At 37.2% G+C, this 17907-nt stretch overlaps 1 protein-coding gene across 1 annotated transcript in view; it reads right to left on the bottom strand.

Annotated features, from left to right (window-relative positions):
• Nucleotides 1-15175, bottom strand: part of LOC134754488 (uncharacterized) — a 43610-nt gene extending 28435 nt beyond the window's left edge. The window contains exons 1-4 of the mRNA XM_063690822.1: nucleotides 14932-15175; nucleotides 8371-8553; nucleotides 3636-3718; nucleotides 2403-2573 (exon numbers count right to left, since the gene is read on the bottom strand). Of these exons, the coding sequence (XP_063546892.1) occupies nucleotides 2403-2573; nucleotides 3636-3718; nucleotides 8371-8553; nucleotides 14932-15012 (518 nt within the window). The 5' untranslated portion in view covers nucleotides 15013-15175. The remainder of the gene's footprint in view (nucleotides 1-2402; nucleotides 2574-3635; nucleotides 3719-8370; nucleotides 8554-14931) is intronic.
• Nucleotides 15176-17907: the final 2732 nt, after the last annotated feature.

Below are 17907 nucleotides of genomic sequence, written 5' to 3'. Positions count from 1 at the left end.
TCAGATTTGTGTATGAAAATGTGAAACTATTATTTCTAAAATAAATTATTCGTCCCTAATTTACACAAAATTTATACCAAATTTGATCTCATATCAAGAGATAGGTAGAAATAGAGGCAAACTGGACCGCAGAAGCCGACTTATCCCCTCCCTTTTTGGGGGGTAGCCAGGACTTAATCTCGTAGCTAGTGCGTCAGCTCAGCTTTGTATGAACCAAGGAATAATAAATAGTGTTAAACGATATCCCCTGAGGCCAAAGTGCATACTCACTTTACTTACTTCGCCTACTAAGAGGCAAATCGCGACTTTGTTATGGTTTATCGATAACTTATCACATCACTAGATTATCGACTTTCAATGTCGACTATTGCCCATCACTTTTCTGTCCGTGTACGTATTTAGAAATTTGACCCCGCCCCTAAAATTAGTGCGATAAGGACAACTGCAGCTTAGGCGAAAAATCCTGCGTAAAAATCTCAAAAATCGAGGTTTCGTACTCGACTGTTTCCTCCTCCAAAACTTAAGCAATCGTAACCAAATTTGGAAATCTAAATGATTATGAAATTGTCTGTGTCGGACTGTTTTGATTTTTTGGCTAATTGATACCAGTTTTGAATACCACGCCTCTCATTGCGGCATAGTCAGTGAGGCCATTTTTGGCCATGTTTGAAGGGCTCTAGCGCCTTAAAAAACAAAAATATCAAAAAAAGCAAAACACACCGACACAGATATTGACAATATTAATCTGTGTTGAAAAAATCATTCCTCTAGCTTCAAAAACCAGGGAGGAAACAGTCGAGTACGTTTGTATGGAGAAATGACCACTCCTGTTGGCTCTTAAGGTAGAATTGTTGGCGCGCTTTAGTTTTTTTTTGTACAACTTCCACAGTTTTTATCGGAAATTAAAAATTTAAGCTGTGATATTGTTATAACGTTTTTAGTTGAGCTATAAAATATATATACATGAACTTTTCTCAAAAAAAGTGCTTTTTCTTTGTTTGTAGCTCATAAAATATATATTGTTTTTATAAATAATGTATTAAAGAATCATAATATATTTAATAACCTTTCGTTTGATATAGCACACGTGTATGTATGACTCATGGTATAGTTATAATTTAGATTATGCAAATTTCCGCAGCGGTCACATGTATGACGCCATTATTTGTCACTCGGGCACTATAGAGATTGTCTCCCAGCAGTTTTATGATCCTTTTTATATTGCTAATAACATACTAGAAGATTATGCGGATTATCCTGAAAATGACCAATTTCGATTTTTTTAACTTTCATACTTTTGTTCTAGCAAATACCTACATTTGGATGCATAATTTTCACAATTTTGGTCTGATTTTGATTATTTTGATATCAGTGTATGGCTTGAGACATCAGCTTTAATTTTGTAGTACATTGCTTTAACGTCCGACTTTTGGTTTGGTTGAAAAACCCAAATAATCGTTTTTTTTTTCATCATTTTGATTTATTTATAAATTTCTCAAACTATTGTATATTTTGGTACATAGTGAAATATATAATATTTCATTGGCTTTCGTTTAATACCCCACACGTGTATGTGCAATGCATAGTTTAGGTGCAAAATGCAATATTCGCAACGAGGCGGGAGTCATTTTGATGACGTCATTCCGCTGAAGTAGATGGCCGGCGCCGCTGTCTCCCGGCAGTTTTGGAGACCCAGTACCATGCCCAACAGCATATTAAAATTTGGTAGCGGTTTCCGGATCTGAACTATATTCCCATAAGGCAGTGCACTATGTCAACCTGACGTCAGAATGGCTGACCACTTTATTTTCAATATTTCTCGATTTTTAGCGAGGTACCAATTATTTGATGTCAGGTACTAAATAGTACCAAATAGGTACTGAATCGTGGAGTAAGTAGTAACAATAAATAGCTGTCGTGGTCCTGTCATCCTGACCCTCACCTATCTATTGAGTAGGTCACTCAACCAAAAGTTTACGTTACTTCCTTTTGGAGGTCCACTAAATAAGCTTTGCAACGTAGTTTGAAAACCGGCAGGGACTTACAGTTAATCTGTGGATTTTAGATACCGATAGCGCTGCAGTGACACGTAAAATTGACAGTCTCTTACCCACTTGTTGAAGCTCCAGCCGTTGTTTACAAACGGCTCAGTTGAGATATGTGAACGCCTAAGATTGAACGACTTAGCCCGGCCCGATCGTGATGGCGTCAGTACTCACTACAGGGCCTGAACCTAGCTATTTACAACATTAAACCTGTGCCCTGTCTATCAAAAGCTTGTAACTTATAATACAAGTGGAAGTTCCTTTCTAACAAAAGCTGTCAAATAGTGACATCCGCTAGTATTACAAGTTACAAGCTTTTGATAAACAGGGCACTGATGTTGTAAATACTTGACTGACTTGTTGTTGCCCTGCAGGTGAGAGGCCTGTATCTCGACGCGAGAGCCGTAGTGGTAGACTCGTCCGTTGGGGTGGATGAGCGCTGCGGCCGCTCCCGATCGCGACAGCGCCAGTATGATGTTGTTCTTGGCGTTGGTCACGCGAACAGCGCCGTCAATCGTCATGTCCACCCTAAATAAAATAATGTGGTGAGATTTATTTTTTTTGCCTGCAAAAGCACGTCGTGGTTGTGCCGTGGCATGTAAGAAATATGTAAAGCGACTTTATAACCTCTAAAATTGACGAGTAACTCGAAAAGCGACACTGACTGCTTTTTCGAAAGCCAAACTAAACGAATTAAGTAACTGCTGGATCCTTTTGTTAGAATCGGATTATTCAAATCATCACTCTAGCGATTTTTAAATAATCATACATTTTTTAACCAAATTAAAAAAAAATATTCCTAGTTTAATTTCAAGCCTATCAATAATAGGCATCACTTGGCGTATTTATTACACTTATACATTAATTATAATTTAGCTACCAAGGGAATGACAAAATATTACAAGGGAATAAAAAAAACTAAAATGGAATTATACAAATCGACAAAGGACTGAAATAAGTTGTCGAAGGTAAGGTAATGTAATAATGGTGTGAAATTACAGACCACTGCTAGAGAATGAGAAAACGCAAAGGAGTTGAAAATTACAGCAATTTTGAGATTAGATTGAGTCTTCCAAAAAAACGATGATATAACTAATATAGGCATATACCTACTACGCGTTATTTAGTATTGCACACATTTATTGGGATGATAGACGATAGACGAGCTCTGAGCACATCTTTAATGTCATTTAACAAAATAACTAAGAACAATAAGCACAACGACCAACAACTATAACTTTTAAAAATTTATAAACTTATTTTCTAACCGTTCGACTTAATAAAATATTTCTATAAATATTACTTGTTGTTTTATGGGCAGTTTGTTAAAAAAAATGGGGAATGGACGCGCCAGGGTACCTAATCAAGTTTTGCGTCATTATTATTTTATATTCAACAAAAATTAGCCAGCCAGTTATTTCAATGCCTCGGGTGGCCTAATAGGGGCGGAAAATTGACCCTTTGAAAACTGACCCCTCCTCTGTCCTCTTCTTTGTACCGAGATACTGAAAGGTACTGGTTAGGTAATAACTAACAATATAAATGAAAGACAGCGATAAACGATAACATATTATATAAAAAGCCACTCACTTAACTCTATCTCTTAGCCTTAGACAAATGGTGCCGTGGGGCGTCACCGAACCATTGTACCCGGCTCCTCCGACCTCCGTCACCTGTCAGTCGAACACTCCGTTTCATTTACAAACTAGGCGACTTATATCCATACTACTTGATACTACTTATTTTACTAATTTGTAAGCTCGAAAGTTTGTTAAAGCAGAATAAAGGTACTGCTACACATGCTCTGCAATAGCATGCTAATAAGCGTGCTTATGAGCATGCTCCTAAGCGTGCTTATGTGCCTGCTTATGAACTGTACTGTTTAGGTACAATCGCGGACATTCCCGGTGAACCACCCTAAGAGTCAAGCTCTGCTGAATTTCACCTTCCCATACAAACGGAGTTCCGTTTTCATTTTAAAACTACGTTTTGGATTGTAATCAAACTTTGCACATACAATGACATGAGGTATATCTAGGTCTGAAATTAGTTTATATAGCTCCAGTTTATAAAACAAACGAACGAGAGCAAAAACACGTTTTGTATGAAAAACGTAAATTCAGTGTATTTTTTTAACTATGGTATCTGAAGCTACATAAACTAATTTCAGACATAGATATACCTTATCCTATTGTAAGTACAAAGTTTCAGAGTAAACTAGCTACTCGTTTTAGAATGAGAGCGGAACTACGTTTGTATTGAGAACCGAGCTTGCCGGAGACCCTTAAGGGCAAAAACCGTTTAAACGTCTTGCAGACGGTCAGGCGATATCATAATTAATGTGATGACCAATAGCATGGCACTTAAAAATGTGGGTGTTGAAAAAAAAATTCTGCAGTGGTTCACCGGCGATGTTAAATGCATTTAAATTTTTTCCCCTCACTAGTTCGGAAAGTTGTCGTTTATCCTTCAATACAAGCGGGGAAAAACGCGTTTTATCCACTAGTGGGGAAAGTAATTTGACCTTGGATGGAGCGTGTTTAAGTAGCTTGACAGATAACAAAACGTAAAACGCTCATGATAATGGTTCGTTCGATATTAATTATCATTAAATAAATGGTTTGAGAATCTAATAAAAAATACCACATTTAGCTTTATTTATTGATAGTAAACCTTAAAATTCCATAAGAAACGTTTGTTTTTTTATAATGATGTTAAATATAATTCTGAACGCACAAGTTGAGTCGATGCAATTTCAAAACGCATCGTTGAAATGAAAATACATCAGAAATGTCAACATTGTCAACAATTTTTTTACTTAAAACCTTTTCTCACCGACTCGCGTAAAAATACACAACTTCCAGAGTTTTCTGTTATAATATCGTAAAGAAATGAGTGATTCCAGTGATGAAGATGATCTAACGCCTGTGGATGTTGCACTTTCCTCGCTATAGTGAGGTGAAAAGTTTTGTGTTACACACGGGCGCAAATGTATTTTACTTCTCGTGTGTTGAAACACTCGCTACGCTCAGGATTCTATTTTAGAACCACTCGCTTCGCTCGTGGTTCACCTATAGAATCCTTTCGCTTGCTCGTGTTTCAATTCTACACTCGCGGGTAAAATACAAGTTTGCACCCTTGTATAACAAATAACTATGACAGTACATATGGTGCTACTATCTCGCACTAGTGCGTCAAATAGCACTTTTCGTGCATGTGTCGAAAGTTTAAAGGGCCATATGTACTGTAAAACGTTGTACGATACACGTGCGAATAGGTAATTCGCTACTCGTGTCGATTTAAAACACTCCCTGCGGTCGTGTTTTAATTTATCGCCACTCGTTTCGAATTTCCTCTTTTCCGCACTTGTATCGTAAATAACTATTACCCACGGGGGGCACTTTTGGGGGTAAATGAGAAAATTAAAAAATAAAGTTTGTCAAACTATATCGTGTTACATATCAAATGAAAGAGCTCATTGTGAGAATCTCAAATATATATTTTTTTTTAATAGGCAAAAAATGACCATTCCCCCCTCCCCCCCTTTATCTACGAAACTACTGGGTCAAAAATTTTGAAAAAAATACACGAAATAGATCTTTACCTATAGATCACCGAAAAACCTATTAGAAATGTGCAGTCAAGCGTGAGTCGGACTTAATTACTTAGTTTTTGATCCGACCGGGTTTTTTAAAGACATTTCACATAAAAAATACATTGTTTAAATTGTGTAATGTACGGAACCCTTGGAACGCGAGTTCGACTTGCACTTGGCCGGTTTTTTATGAACCCTAATCATCGCAATAATATATTAATAAAAATATTATGTACCTTATGTATTATTATATTCGCATGTGGTAGGTGAGTCAATAGTTATTTTCAACACACTTGCTCAAAACGACGTTTTTATTCCACCGATTTTTGGCTCATAATCCTAGATATTAAATACGCGTGCTTTTTTAGTATATTATAACACTCGTGCTTGTTCGTTATATTATCGGACTGAGTTAAGAAGGTAACTGATTGCTAATAATATGCATGGAAACGGAGCCTTCTTTAATTGGTCGGACTGGCGGCACCGGCGCGCCCGACCGCCTGCTGCGGCCCGGCTGGCCCGCCCGCCGCCCGCGGCCGGGGCGAGGGGCGGCCGGCAGTATGACAGCTTTTGGACTTTTACTGTTTTAACAATTAAAATTTGATTAATATGAAAGTTTCTTTTTTTGTGTGCAAGTGTGTTGAAAAACGTCGTATGAAACGCGTGTGCATTGGTCATTACACACGTCGGCTTTCTTATTGCGCGCTCGCTTACAGCTCGCGCGCACAATATCGCCTCGTGTATAATGACCAACTTTACTTAGCACACTTGTATCACAATGTACTATTATTTTACAATGGGGCAAAGTTGTTGTTTAGCCGCTCGTGCTAATATTGATACCCGAGCAAGCGAATTATTCCAAAATTGAGAAGTGGAATCTAGAGCGTTGCGAGTATTTCAAGGCACGAGGGTTAAACAAACTGCCTCAGACTACTAACTACCTACTAACTGTGAAATACCCAAAAAAATCAAACCAAATCAAATCCAAAATGAACGTAATAAAAAAAAATCATTCATTATATTAAAATAGTACATTTCGATGCTAGTGCGGAAAGTATGTCATATCCGCACGTGTATCGAACGACGTTTTTGAATACAATTGCGAAAAAATAAGAAAAGCAACAAGTAAGGAATGGAATTAGAAACTTTTATATTATTAATTCTGTGACACTGACATCATTGACATTGACATTATGAAAAGGTGTTTTTCTAGCTTTTATTCGACTACAATAGATTTTGTTATTATAGTTTGTCAAAAGACTGTCTCATTTTAAACATAGACAGATAGAATCATACTATCTTTGTCTTACACTAGTACAGTGGCCATCAGATATATCGGAGCGGTCAAGGCGCTCACAAATACCTGAACACGCCTCTATTGTCAAGGCGTTAGAGCGCGTGTTCAGATATTGTGAACACCTCGGCCGCTCCGATTTATCTGATGGCGACTGTACTAGCACCCAAAAGAAAAGGATGAGTATAGTTTTTTTTGTTCTTATTTACTGACAATTTGGTTTGACCAACTATATTATTGAACCCACTTCAATGAAAGTTTTTTTTCAAATGCATGTTCTATAAGACAGAAACAATTGTAAATATTAAAACATTGTACTATTATTACCTAAATATCATTATTTGCGATTATTTGTGTATCGTATATTTATAAAAACAATATCGAATGTTGCCTTTGGAATCTTAAAACATTCTTGCAGTAAGAAAATACGCCTCTTCTTTGACAGGCGTTCCGTTCCATTCAGACAACTTATTACGGTTTTTCAACATTAAAAAATAAACGTGTTATAATACTTATAATGATGAAGAGGTAAGTAATAAAATAGGAAATATGCATATTTTTCGTATTCTTACATTAACAGTAGGTTTTTATGTTGATTATGACGTTTAAAGGAAACTAATATTAACACTCATCAATAAGTAGTCATAAATTGGAACAAGTTAAAATTTAAAAAAATTGGAAAAGTAAAAAGCCTAGTGCTTTTTACTTTTCGCGAAAACCAACTTTCCGCACGCTAAACAGCCACGAAAAGTAGCACTTTTTGAGCAACTGTATTAAAAACTTAGTTTTCCGTTCTCATGCTCTGAAAGAGGGTCATTGTTGTTCTAAAAGGTGTGCGGAAAATGATACGTATCTGCACTAGAGCATTTTACGTTCGAGGTACGATTTTTTTTTTAATTTTTTTACAATAAGCAATTGAAATTATAGTTTAAATGGATTTTTTATACAATTTCCATTCAGATATTTGACTCTCCATCCATAAATAACGATACTTTTGCTTGAATTGTTAATTGAGAGTACCCTCAAGAAGTACTATAAAAATGTATACTTAGTCATGTTTTCAAAAAAACGCATGCATTTTACTTTCCTCGTATTTGAAATGAAAAGTAGAGTGTCTATTGGCGATCTCACTGCGTTCGAGCGCCAAAATACCTCGGCAGAAAAGAGTGCCTTTCATACCTTGGTTAACAATTTTTGACCCGGGTTATACGATGTCAATAGCGAGAATTCAGACAAAATCGCCTTTCAGTAAGTAAAGAATCATCAACTCGACCTGCTGGGCAAAGTAATTTTTATGATAATTATGAATAAGTTGTGCCGTATTCTAAAGATATCATATATAGGTACCTAGCCACAGTAGTCACGTTTGAGGGATGTTTAGTTTTACTCTTCTAACAATTTACACAGGGATGTCAAAATATCGTGAATCGTAATACCTCGAGCTCTCGCCAAGTGTCCGCATGGTAGATGTCGTCTCCGGGGTAGAACGGGGCTTTGTTGCGCTGCAGGGGCGCGCGCCACGGGGGCTGCCAGCCCGTGGCTCCGACCAGCTCAGCCTGCCCCAGGCCCCCTTCCAAGAACTTGCTGTAGTCTTGGAACACGGACAGGTTGGACTCATCCTACCAAACATTATAAAAACTTATTTCAGTAACAAGGTCAATTTATGAGAATTATATCTACTTTACAAAAGTGTGTCCAATGCAATCTTGCAACTTTACCAGAAGGTCCAATTGCTTGTTTTAATGAGGCCTCTATTTTACCGCAAATTTTGTGACCACAATTTTTTATTTTTACTAGTTTATACCTAAGATATTCCCCTCCAAACATTGCATATTCAGTTTCGCACGAAAACGTATATATTTAGACAATTGTGCAGGAGGCAGGATGGGAAAGCTCTGTAGACTATACCTATATATATATATGTATTTAATCAAAGAAACCGACGTAAACTATATATTAAATTAAAGATGAATAATCAAGCTATCGAATTGTGCAAGGCTGATATGTAAGACCTCCAGTGAATGAACACTTAAGCAATTATCCGTTTGAAAAATCATTCCTCAGCATTCATTATATCTATCTATCTATCTATCTAGCCCTTTTATTCTGAGCTAGAGTATGTCCCATAGCTCAGTGTGCCGCTTGGCAAAGGCCTCCTCTAGCTCTTTCCATTGAGGTCTGTCGTGGGCCACTCTTCTCCAGTTCGGGCCCGCTGTGAGTTTGAGTTCATCCTGCTGTATGCGCGCAACCTGGACCTCATGTATACTCCATCTGCAAATTCCCATCTTTGTGTGCAAAATAAATATATTTTTCATTTTCATTTTCATTTTCATCCTCCCATCTTGTACGAGGTCTCTTCTGGCCCCGTGTACAACCTCTTGGATACCAATCTGTTACTATTTTGCTCCATTTTTCCCGCCTGTCTCTCAACATGTGGCCAGTCCATCTCCACTTCTGCTGATCTATTTTAGTGAGTATGTCGGTCACTTTTGTTTTTTGTCTCAGGTCTTCATTTCTCACTTTGTCTAGTCTGCGTGTTCCCGTCATACTTCTTTCCATTGACCTCTGGCAGTACTTAAGCCTGTCTCGGTGCTCTTTGTTGAGTGCCCATGCAATGTCTCACATCCGTATGTAATGCAGGGTAAGATACATGTGTTAAATACTTTTCTTTTTATGGTAATGCTGAGATTAGTGGACTTCATGACTTCCTTCATAGACCAATTTTTTTTTCCATCCATTGGTAATTCTTGTCTTTATTTCTTTGCTAGTGAGGTCTACCGGAGATATCAGTTGGCCAAGGTATGTGTACTCTTCTACATAATCTAGTAAGGTCGTATTTATTTTAATTTCCGTTTTTATTGAATTGGTCATTAATTTTGTTTTAGTGGTGTTCATCGTTAAGCCAACTTTTTTGCTTTCTTTGTATAGTGACTCGATCATATCTTGCAGTTTCTTTGGATCTTCTTCAAATAATACTATATCATCTGCAAATCTAAGGTGGTTCAGTTTCTTGCCATCTATGTTCAGACCCATGTGACTCCAATCTAGTTTGCGGAAAATGTTTTCAAGGACTGCAGAAAATAACTTGGGGGACATTGGGTCTCCTTGTCTCACGCCTCTTTTCACTCTAAACTCTGGGCCAATTTTTTCCAGTTGAACTCTTGCTTTGCTGTTTTTATATATGGTTTTGATGACGTTAGTATATATCTCCGGAATACCTTGACTTGACAAACTTTCCTCCATGGCTTTGTGGCTTATGCTATCGAATGCCTTATTGTAGTCTATGAATGCCATGTATAGAATTTTGTTGTATTCATTATATTTCTCCACTACCTGTTTCACTGTGTGGATGTGGTCTAATGTTGAAAAATGTTTCCTGAAGCCAGCTTGTTCGATTGGTTGGTTTTCATCAAGTTTTTTAGTTATTCGATCCAGTATGACCTTCGAGAAGATTTTATACAAGTTGGACATCAGACTTATAGGCCTGTAGTTACCTATGTCTTCCTTTGAGCCTTTCTTATGCAATAGGATGATGTGTGATGTTTCCCATTGTTTGGGTATCCATTGGCTAGTTAATATTCTATTGAATAGTTTTGTGAGTACGGGAGCTAGTTCAGAGGCCATCCCTTTTAGAAGTTCATTGTAGATGTTATCGGGTCCTGCTGCTTTCTCTAACTTTTGACTCTGGATAGCCTTGATCACTTCGCATTTCAATATTTCCGGCTCGAACTCTACTATGTCGGGTACTTGAGGCTGAATGTATTCCCCTTTGTTCGATGTTTGAAGCATAGGTAAGTCTGTGTATAGTTGTTCATAAAATTGCGTGGCTATTTTAACTATATCCTCCCTTTTTGTCACGGTGTTTGTTCCTCGTTTGACTTTCGGGATCCATTCCTTGTTTATTTCTCTTAGTTCTTTAAAGGCCTTTCGCACACCCCCTGATTTAATTATATGTTTCTCTAAAGTCTGTAGTCTTTTAATTTTGCGATCCCTCCTTATGTTTTCTTTAATTTTTTTACTGATTTCTGCAATTAGTTTAAGGTTATTCTTTTTGAAGGGTTCTGCTATTAGTTTCTTTATTTCTTCTATAAGGTGGAGAGTTTTCTCACTGAGTGAGTGTTTTTGTTTTTTAGAGTTGATTTTTTTGGGAGCCGTTAAATATTCTTCCTGTTTCTGGTAACTTTCTTTGATGCTGGTGTTATCCTTTATCAAGTCATCGATGGTTTCTGACAGCGATTTGGCTAATTCCTTAAGATTTGGGTCAATAGTCCTGTCTGGTGTTTTTATAATATGTTTTCTGGATGCCTTTGGTGGAATCATTCTGAGTTTGCTTCTAATTAGTCGATGGTCAGTGTTGAAGTTGAGATTTTGTATAACAGAAGTGTCTATAAATGCTTTTGGATTGTTGCTTGCTATGTAGTCTATTTCGTTTCTACTTTTTCCATTTGGAGAAATCCAAGTCCACTTATTGCTCGACTTTTTCCTGAATAGACTATTAAGGAGGTATAGGTTGTGTTTCATCAAGAAATTTACCAGTTTTTGGCCATTTGCGCTTCGTTTACCAAAACCAAAATTTCCTATTATATGTTCCATGTTGTTTTGTTTGACACCAACTTGTGCATTTAAGTCTCCCATGAGAATTACATTGTTTTTTGAGAATTTTGTAACCACCTCAGACAATTCCCCATAAAAGTTCTCAATTACTTTCTGTTCAGCTTGTTCTGTTGGGGCGTATGTTTGTATGACTGTCCAGGTTTTGTTGTTTTCTTGGTATTTTCATGTTGAGAACTGCTATCCTGTCAGAAATGCCAATTAGGTCAAGAATTTGGTTTTTGAGGTGTTTTTTAATTAGAAAGCCTACGCCCCTTTGGCCACCTGCTTCACCTTTAGTATACATTATGTACTCTGGTCTCTCTTCAATTGCTTCCTGGGGCCTTCTCATTTCGCTGATACCGAGGATGTCCCATTTTATGTTTTCTAAAGCCGTCTCGAGTTCTAATAAGGATTCAGGAGTTCGTAATGTTCTTGTGTTTATTGTTGATATATTTATATTTAGATTTTTTTTTGGTTTGCTAGAGGGTTTTGGTCTAATGCTCCCGCGGTGACCGGCCGTATTGGGAGATGGGTTTGTTATTGTTGTTGTGGTTGTCGTTTTTTTGTTTTCCGGTTGCTTGTGGTTATTTAGTATCAGTTTTGTATGTTTAGTTGGGGTCTTCCGGTTCTTAGAGGGCATTTTTAGTTTTTTGGAATTGGACTTTCAGATACTGGAACGACTAAATTCAAGATCATTTGTTTTATTTATTTTGTTTCGGGCAGATTGGCTGGCTCTGTCTTTGTTTGTTTGTATGTTTTCTGGTGATTTTGTAGGTGAACGGTTTCGTTTGTTATGGTTTTTTGCTGGCAATTTTCCCTTGATTATAAGTTTATCGTAGCGAATAGTGGCCATGTTCCCTTTCCTCGTCTCCTCTTGCTGCGCTGCTTTTAAGTCTTTTCTAGCCTGCAGGACATCTTTCGGGAAGTCTTCTGTCACGTATATGTTAGCATTCATTAATAATTTGAATAATTGATTGCAATTTAATCAATCCTCATTTAATAATTAAGTTTTTCAGTTATAACATTATTTATCAAAAAGTACCCAAAAACCTAATGAATGAACATGAAAACTAGTGAATGAACACCGCAAAATCCAGTGAATGAACATAATTTCGATCTTTTTAATTAGCATTAAAAAGACATTTTTAACACATAACCCGTTTCCAGCTCAATTCTAGTAGGTATAGCGAAAGCGTTCATATTTTTTTATCCCCTCTATTTGATACTAAATATATAAGAATGTAATAAAATCATGGTTATTCACCAATAACGCAGAAATCTGTTACATATTAATAAGAAAAAGAGAATCAATATTTAAAACAAGAAACAACGTGCAAATTTTGATGAAAAAAGGTCAGGCTCAGCAAATAATGCTTAAAATAATAGACGTTTCATTCTGTTGTTCGTGGGTACATTGTTCATACATAGAATTAGTAGAAACCCAATGAATGAACAAGCCAAATTTTGTACTGCAGGCATGAAAAATACAAAAGGTAATCACGGTCAATATCCCGGTCAATTTAAGTCTAGGCATGAAAAATCTAGTAAATGGACTATGAAAAATCTAGAAATTTGGTTTGTTCCAATACTGGCTGAATGAATCAGAATCGTTTTCTATGCAGAATCACAAAAAACAAACTCATTACCATTTCGTTTACATATAAATTTAGAAAAAAAAAAAAGAAATCTAGACGACACCAGTGAATGAACACACCGTTCATTTACTGGTTTCTGAACATTTGATAAGCCAGTAATGGAACTCTAAAAAATTAAGACTTAATCGCATAATACGCCGACAAAGTGTGCATTTATAGGTTTAACTCTTAATCTATCCAAATAACTAAAATTTTTACAGGTAAACATTAAATAAGCACTTCATATGTTGCTCCAAACGTACACTGTTCTTATCTGGGATCTAATTTTTCCATACAAAACTTCAAAACCAGAAACACGTAAACTGCAAACGCCAGTCACATTCAAACTGGTTGAAAATAAATTTATCACTGGTTGCCATTGCATAGGAAATAAAATTGTTTATAAGAAAAAAAATACGAGAAGTGGTAGAAATTGCTATATTTCTTTTTTTAGACAAAATAACGTGAATTTGTTCATTCACTGGGGGGTGTTCATTCACTGGAGAGTTTACCCTATCCTGAATATGGTTAGATATAAATAGCATTTAAAAACCACATGAACAGGGAGCGTACTTTTGACGTGTTTTTTACGTCATTTTTCCGAATGTTATAAGGAATTCTGCAAAACCAGAACAACAATGTTTATTAGGTTGTATTGTAAGCCTATCACTTATAAATAAGCTTTACAACTGTCTACATGAATAATTAAAAATCGCTACCTATTTCCTTTTATTCCGTGAAAACTGGTAACATAAGTTACTAAACGAACTAGGTACTTAGGGATGGGTTGTGTTCTGCCATCGTGGCTACCTACATGGGAATATTTACATTTAATTTCTAGGTACCTACTTATTGATTCAAATACTTATGTATTAGTAAGTAGTCTGATAGGATGAGCTAGGTATTTTATTATTGGCATTCCACCAATGGGAGCCACTTTCGAATTTAATAATGTAGGAGCCAGCCACGAATAGGATCCTACTTATCTGTTAAAATCATTGGATATTTTAAGTTACCTAAACAACCCATGACCAGGCGGCCTAGCCAATGTGACAATCGCTTGCGCTTCGCCATCGAATCGCTTTGTGTCTCTCTATCACTCTTCCATATAACTGTGACTGTGACAGTTGCGTTTCGTTCGCTGCGGAGCGTTAGCGATTAACACGTTGTCTACGGGGCCTGGGGCCTATTGCATAATAAAAACCGGGCTAGTGCGAGTCGCGCACGTACACCATTACACAAAAAACGGAAAATAAAATCAAGTTTGTTGTATGGAAGTCCCACTTAAATATTTATTTTAGGTATTCTGTTTTTAGTATTTGTTGTTATAGCGGCAACAGAAATACATTATCTGTGAAAATTTCAACTGTCTAACTATCACGGTTGATGATGTACATCCTGGTGTCAGACGGACAGACAGACAGACAGACCGTCGGAGTCTTAGTAATAGGGTCTCGTTTTTACACTTTGTGTACGTTACCCTAAAAACAAGCTTAATACTATTAGTGATTTTATACGTAAAATCAATAAGCGCCACTTGCACCATCCCACTAACCCAGGATTAACCAGTTAAACCTGGAGTTACCATGGTTACCAGTACCATCTGATACTGGGTTAACGATTTAACTGGTTATCCCCGGGTTAGTGGGATGGTGCAAGTGGCGCTAATAGCACAGAATAAGTAATAGTATTATCATCTAATAGTATTAGTTTGTACCTATTTTATTATGCATAGGCCTCTGATAATCATAGAAAACATATTTTTCTCACCTGATTGTAAGAATGTGCTGTATAGACACTCCTGGGGCGCACAGGTATAGTCCCGTCCTTTCTAAAGTCTGCATTAGCCATTCTCAAATTTCTTTATCTTAAATCCAGTACTTATTTAAATAAAATACATGAACAACAGTGACAAGCAGCGATGGAAATACTACATAACAAAAACCATAATTCCCGATTGATATTTTTGATAGGTACTAATAGAAGCCATTTGTCATTTATTTCCTTCTAAATTCGAAATTTAATTTATTCATTTATATATGGCGATGATGTTTCATGTCTGCCTGGTTCTGCCCAAGAAGGTTCGAATGTCTTGTATAGTCTGTCAAGCCATTTCCGTCAGTAGAAAAGAGCGGCAAATTAAAAAAATGTAGGCGCGAAGGGTTGTTGTCGTCCCTAAGAAAATTTGAATTTCGCGCCTTTTTCTACTGACGAAGTTGTTTGATCGGCTATATTTATAATTAAAGGTGCTCTTACACGGGCGATTTTTCGGGCAATTAGAAGTATATTACTGTCCGCGCGCGAATTCCGTGCACGGCTGAGGAATGTTAGAAATCATGGAGACTATACATATAAGTGTAAGGCCTGAGTGAACGCTCGTGTTGAGCGTGCAGCGGGGCGGGGCGTGCGACGTGCATGTTAAACAAATGCAAACGTATAGGAGCGGCCTTAGTGCACGCTGCTCAAATCAAAGAGCATATAATCACTACGTTCTAAGAGACGGAACTCCATAGTACGTATTTGTCAAACGTTTTAGTTTGACCATGAATCCATGATATTAGTTTCCTACCAACATAAAGAAACTCGTTTATAGCACAGATAAAGCTATATACTATCCTATACTATCTATATATTTGTCTATGGTTTATAGAAAGCAGTGCTGGGAAAAATCGATAATAGTGAGTTCTCGAAACGATAATAACCGACATGATAGAAAGTAGTGCTGCGAAAAATCGATAATAGTGACTTCCTTAACCGATAAAAACCATCCGTGTGTGATGATGATGATCCTAAACTGATATTTTTTTATCCTAGAAAATAAAACACCAGTGATTTTATAACAAACTTTATTAATTTCTCAAGTATGTACGTATATGCTGTACCTACCTATATTTCTACACACTGAACTGTACAAAAGATATTCTGGTAGAAATTACAAACGGATACACTGTACTCGTAAAAAATCTAATAAAGGTTTTTTCAAAAAACTATTCTTAGAATTAATATATTTAAACAGGTTCTGGTAAACACAAATATAACTGTAGGAAGGAAGTAGGAACTGATTAAATGAGGGCTAGCGCGTTTAATTTCGCCGCTAGGGGCGCTAGTGTAGATGGAGGTCTTTCAAAATGTCAAATGCATAGAAGTTTTGGGGGTTTTAAACTTTTGTATCGTTAATATTCACTCCTTATTCATCTTTGTCCACCTTTGATTAATCATGGTAAACAATAGATATAGCTCAATAAATGTTAGTGGTTTAAAAAAAGTGCCAACTAAAATATATGCAAAATTAAACAGGTTGAAAAAATGGCACATACGTTAAAATACCTTTGTAACTATTGGAACGTATTGATTTTATAAAAATAACCATAGAAGAAATTTGAGATCTGTTTTTCTGGACCTACATCTACAGTGGCGCCAACTGGTGACCACAAAAACGGTAGCCCTCATTACGATCACACTTAACAGTCGAACTTAGGTACTACCTACTACAGGTAACTAGCTTTAAGCAGGATCTGCTGTGGGCTGTGTGTGTACTGTTATTACGCTATGATCTGATCCTTATTGACCCCTGATGCAGAATGGCTACACAGAATCACAATCTCCAAGTTAATACGAATAAAACAAAACTCCATTTAGTTTAGATCCTACCAAAAAGAGCCCATAGATCTAACGTTAATGAAAAGACTTCTCATCTAACTTAAATGTTGAAAAAAATCTCTATTGTGGGGGCCGAAATCTCTAGTTTTTTTTTGGTCAATAATTTATTTATTTAATAAATCTTACAGCTATCCTTACAGTTTCCCAATGCGATAGTGTAGACAGGCTATTAACATTAAAAAATAATTAATTACTACTATAACTATACTACTACTATAACTAGGTATATACCTATACATACTATAACCAAGAATAACACAACACGAACAATGCAACTTTTACAAATTCACTCCCGGAACAATAAAATACGTCAGTTCGATTGGCAACTTCGTTAAATGTGCTGGTGGCTCTCGTCTCGTCCAAGGGGCCGTGCGCATCAACCCGGTGCGCGCGTGCGGCTCGGCCAGCAGGGGCGGCCTGCGCCTCCGCCACACGTACCGTGGAGGCGCGTAAAAACCTATTGACTTTAGTAACTCTGGGTTACTGACCGCCCCACGCACTAACCTAAATATATAAGAGGCTAGTTGCCAATTCCCTTCTAACCTCTAGCTGATTATAGCCCTGGATATATTGTGGGGGCCCTCTTTTGTGGGGGCCCGGGGCAACTGCCCCGGTTGCCCTCCCCTAAATCCGGCCCTGTCATTTGTTTACGGTTTGAGAATACTAAAATCCAAAACCCAGGATGTAAAATGTACATTGTCTGTTTACTATGCATACGAGCAAGCCTGGTTAAGATGTGGTGTAATGCAGTGTGTATGGGCGTATGGTATAGACCTATGGGGTGACGCCGGGGAGCGCGAAAGTCTTCAAACTACAGAAGCGCGCAATTCGTGTAGTCGCCGGTGTCAAATGGGACCACCCTGCCAAAGAACTGTTCACTAGTAACAAAATACTAACACTACCCTGCCTTTATAACCTAGAGGTAGCTAAACAGGTAAGGTTTAATTACGAACAGTTCCAGTCTAACGCTGCGGAACCCAAATACAACTTAAGGCACCGCCACGGACTTCGTCCACCCCGCACACGGCTAGCTAAATCTAAAAAATGTCTGCACACAATTGGCCCTAAAATCTATAACCGAGTCTC

This window comes from Cydia strobilella, chromosome Z (genome assembly GCF_947568885.1).
Source record: "Cydia strobilella chromosome Z, ilCydStro3.1, whole genome shotgun sequence".
Taxonomy (NCBI): Eukaryota; Metazoa; Arthropoda; class Insecta; order Lepidoptera; family Tortricidae; genus Cydia; species Cydia strobilella.
The sequence above is the reverse complement of the archived record's forward strand: the minus strand, read 5'-3'. Positions and strand labels throughout refer to the sequence as shown.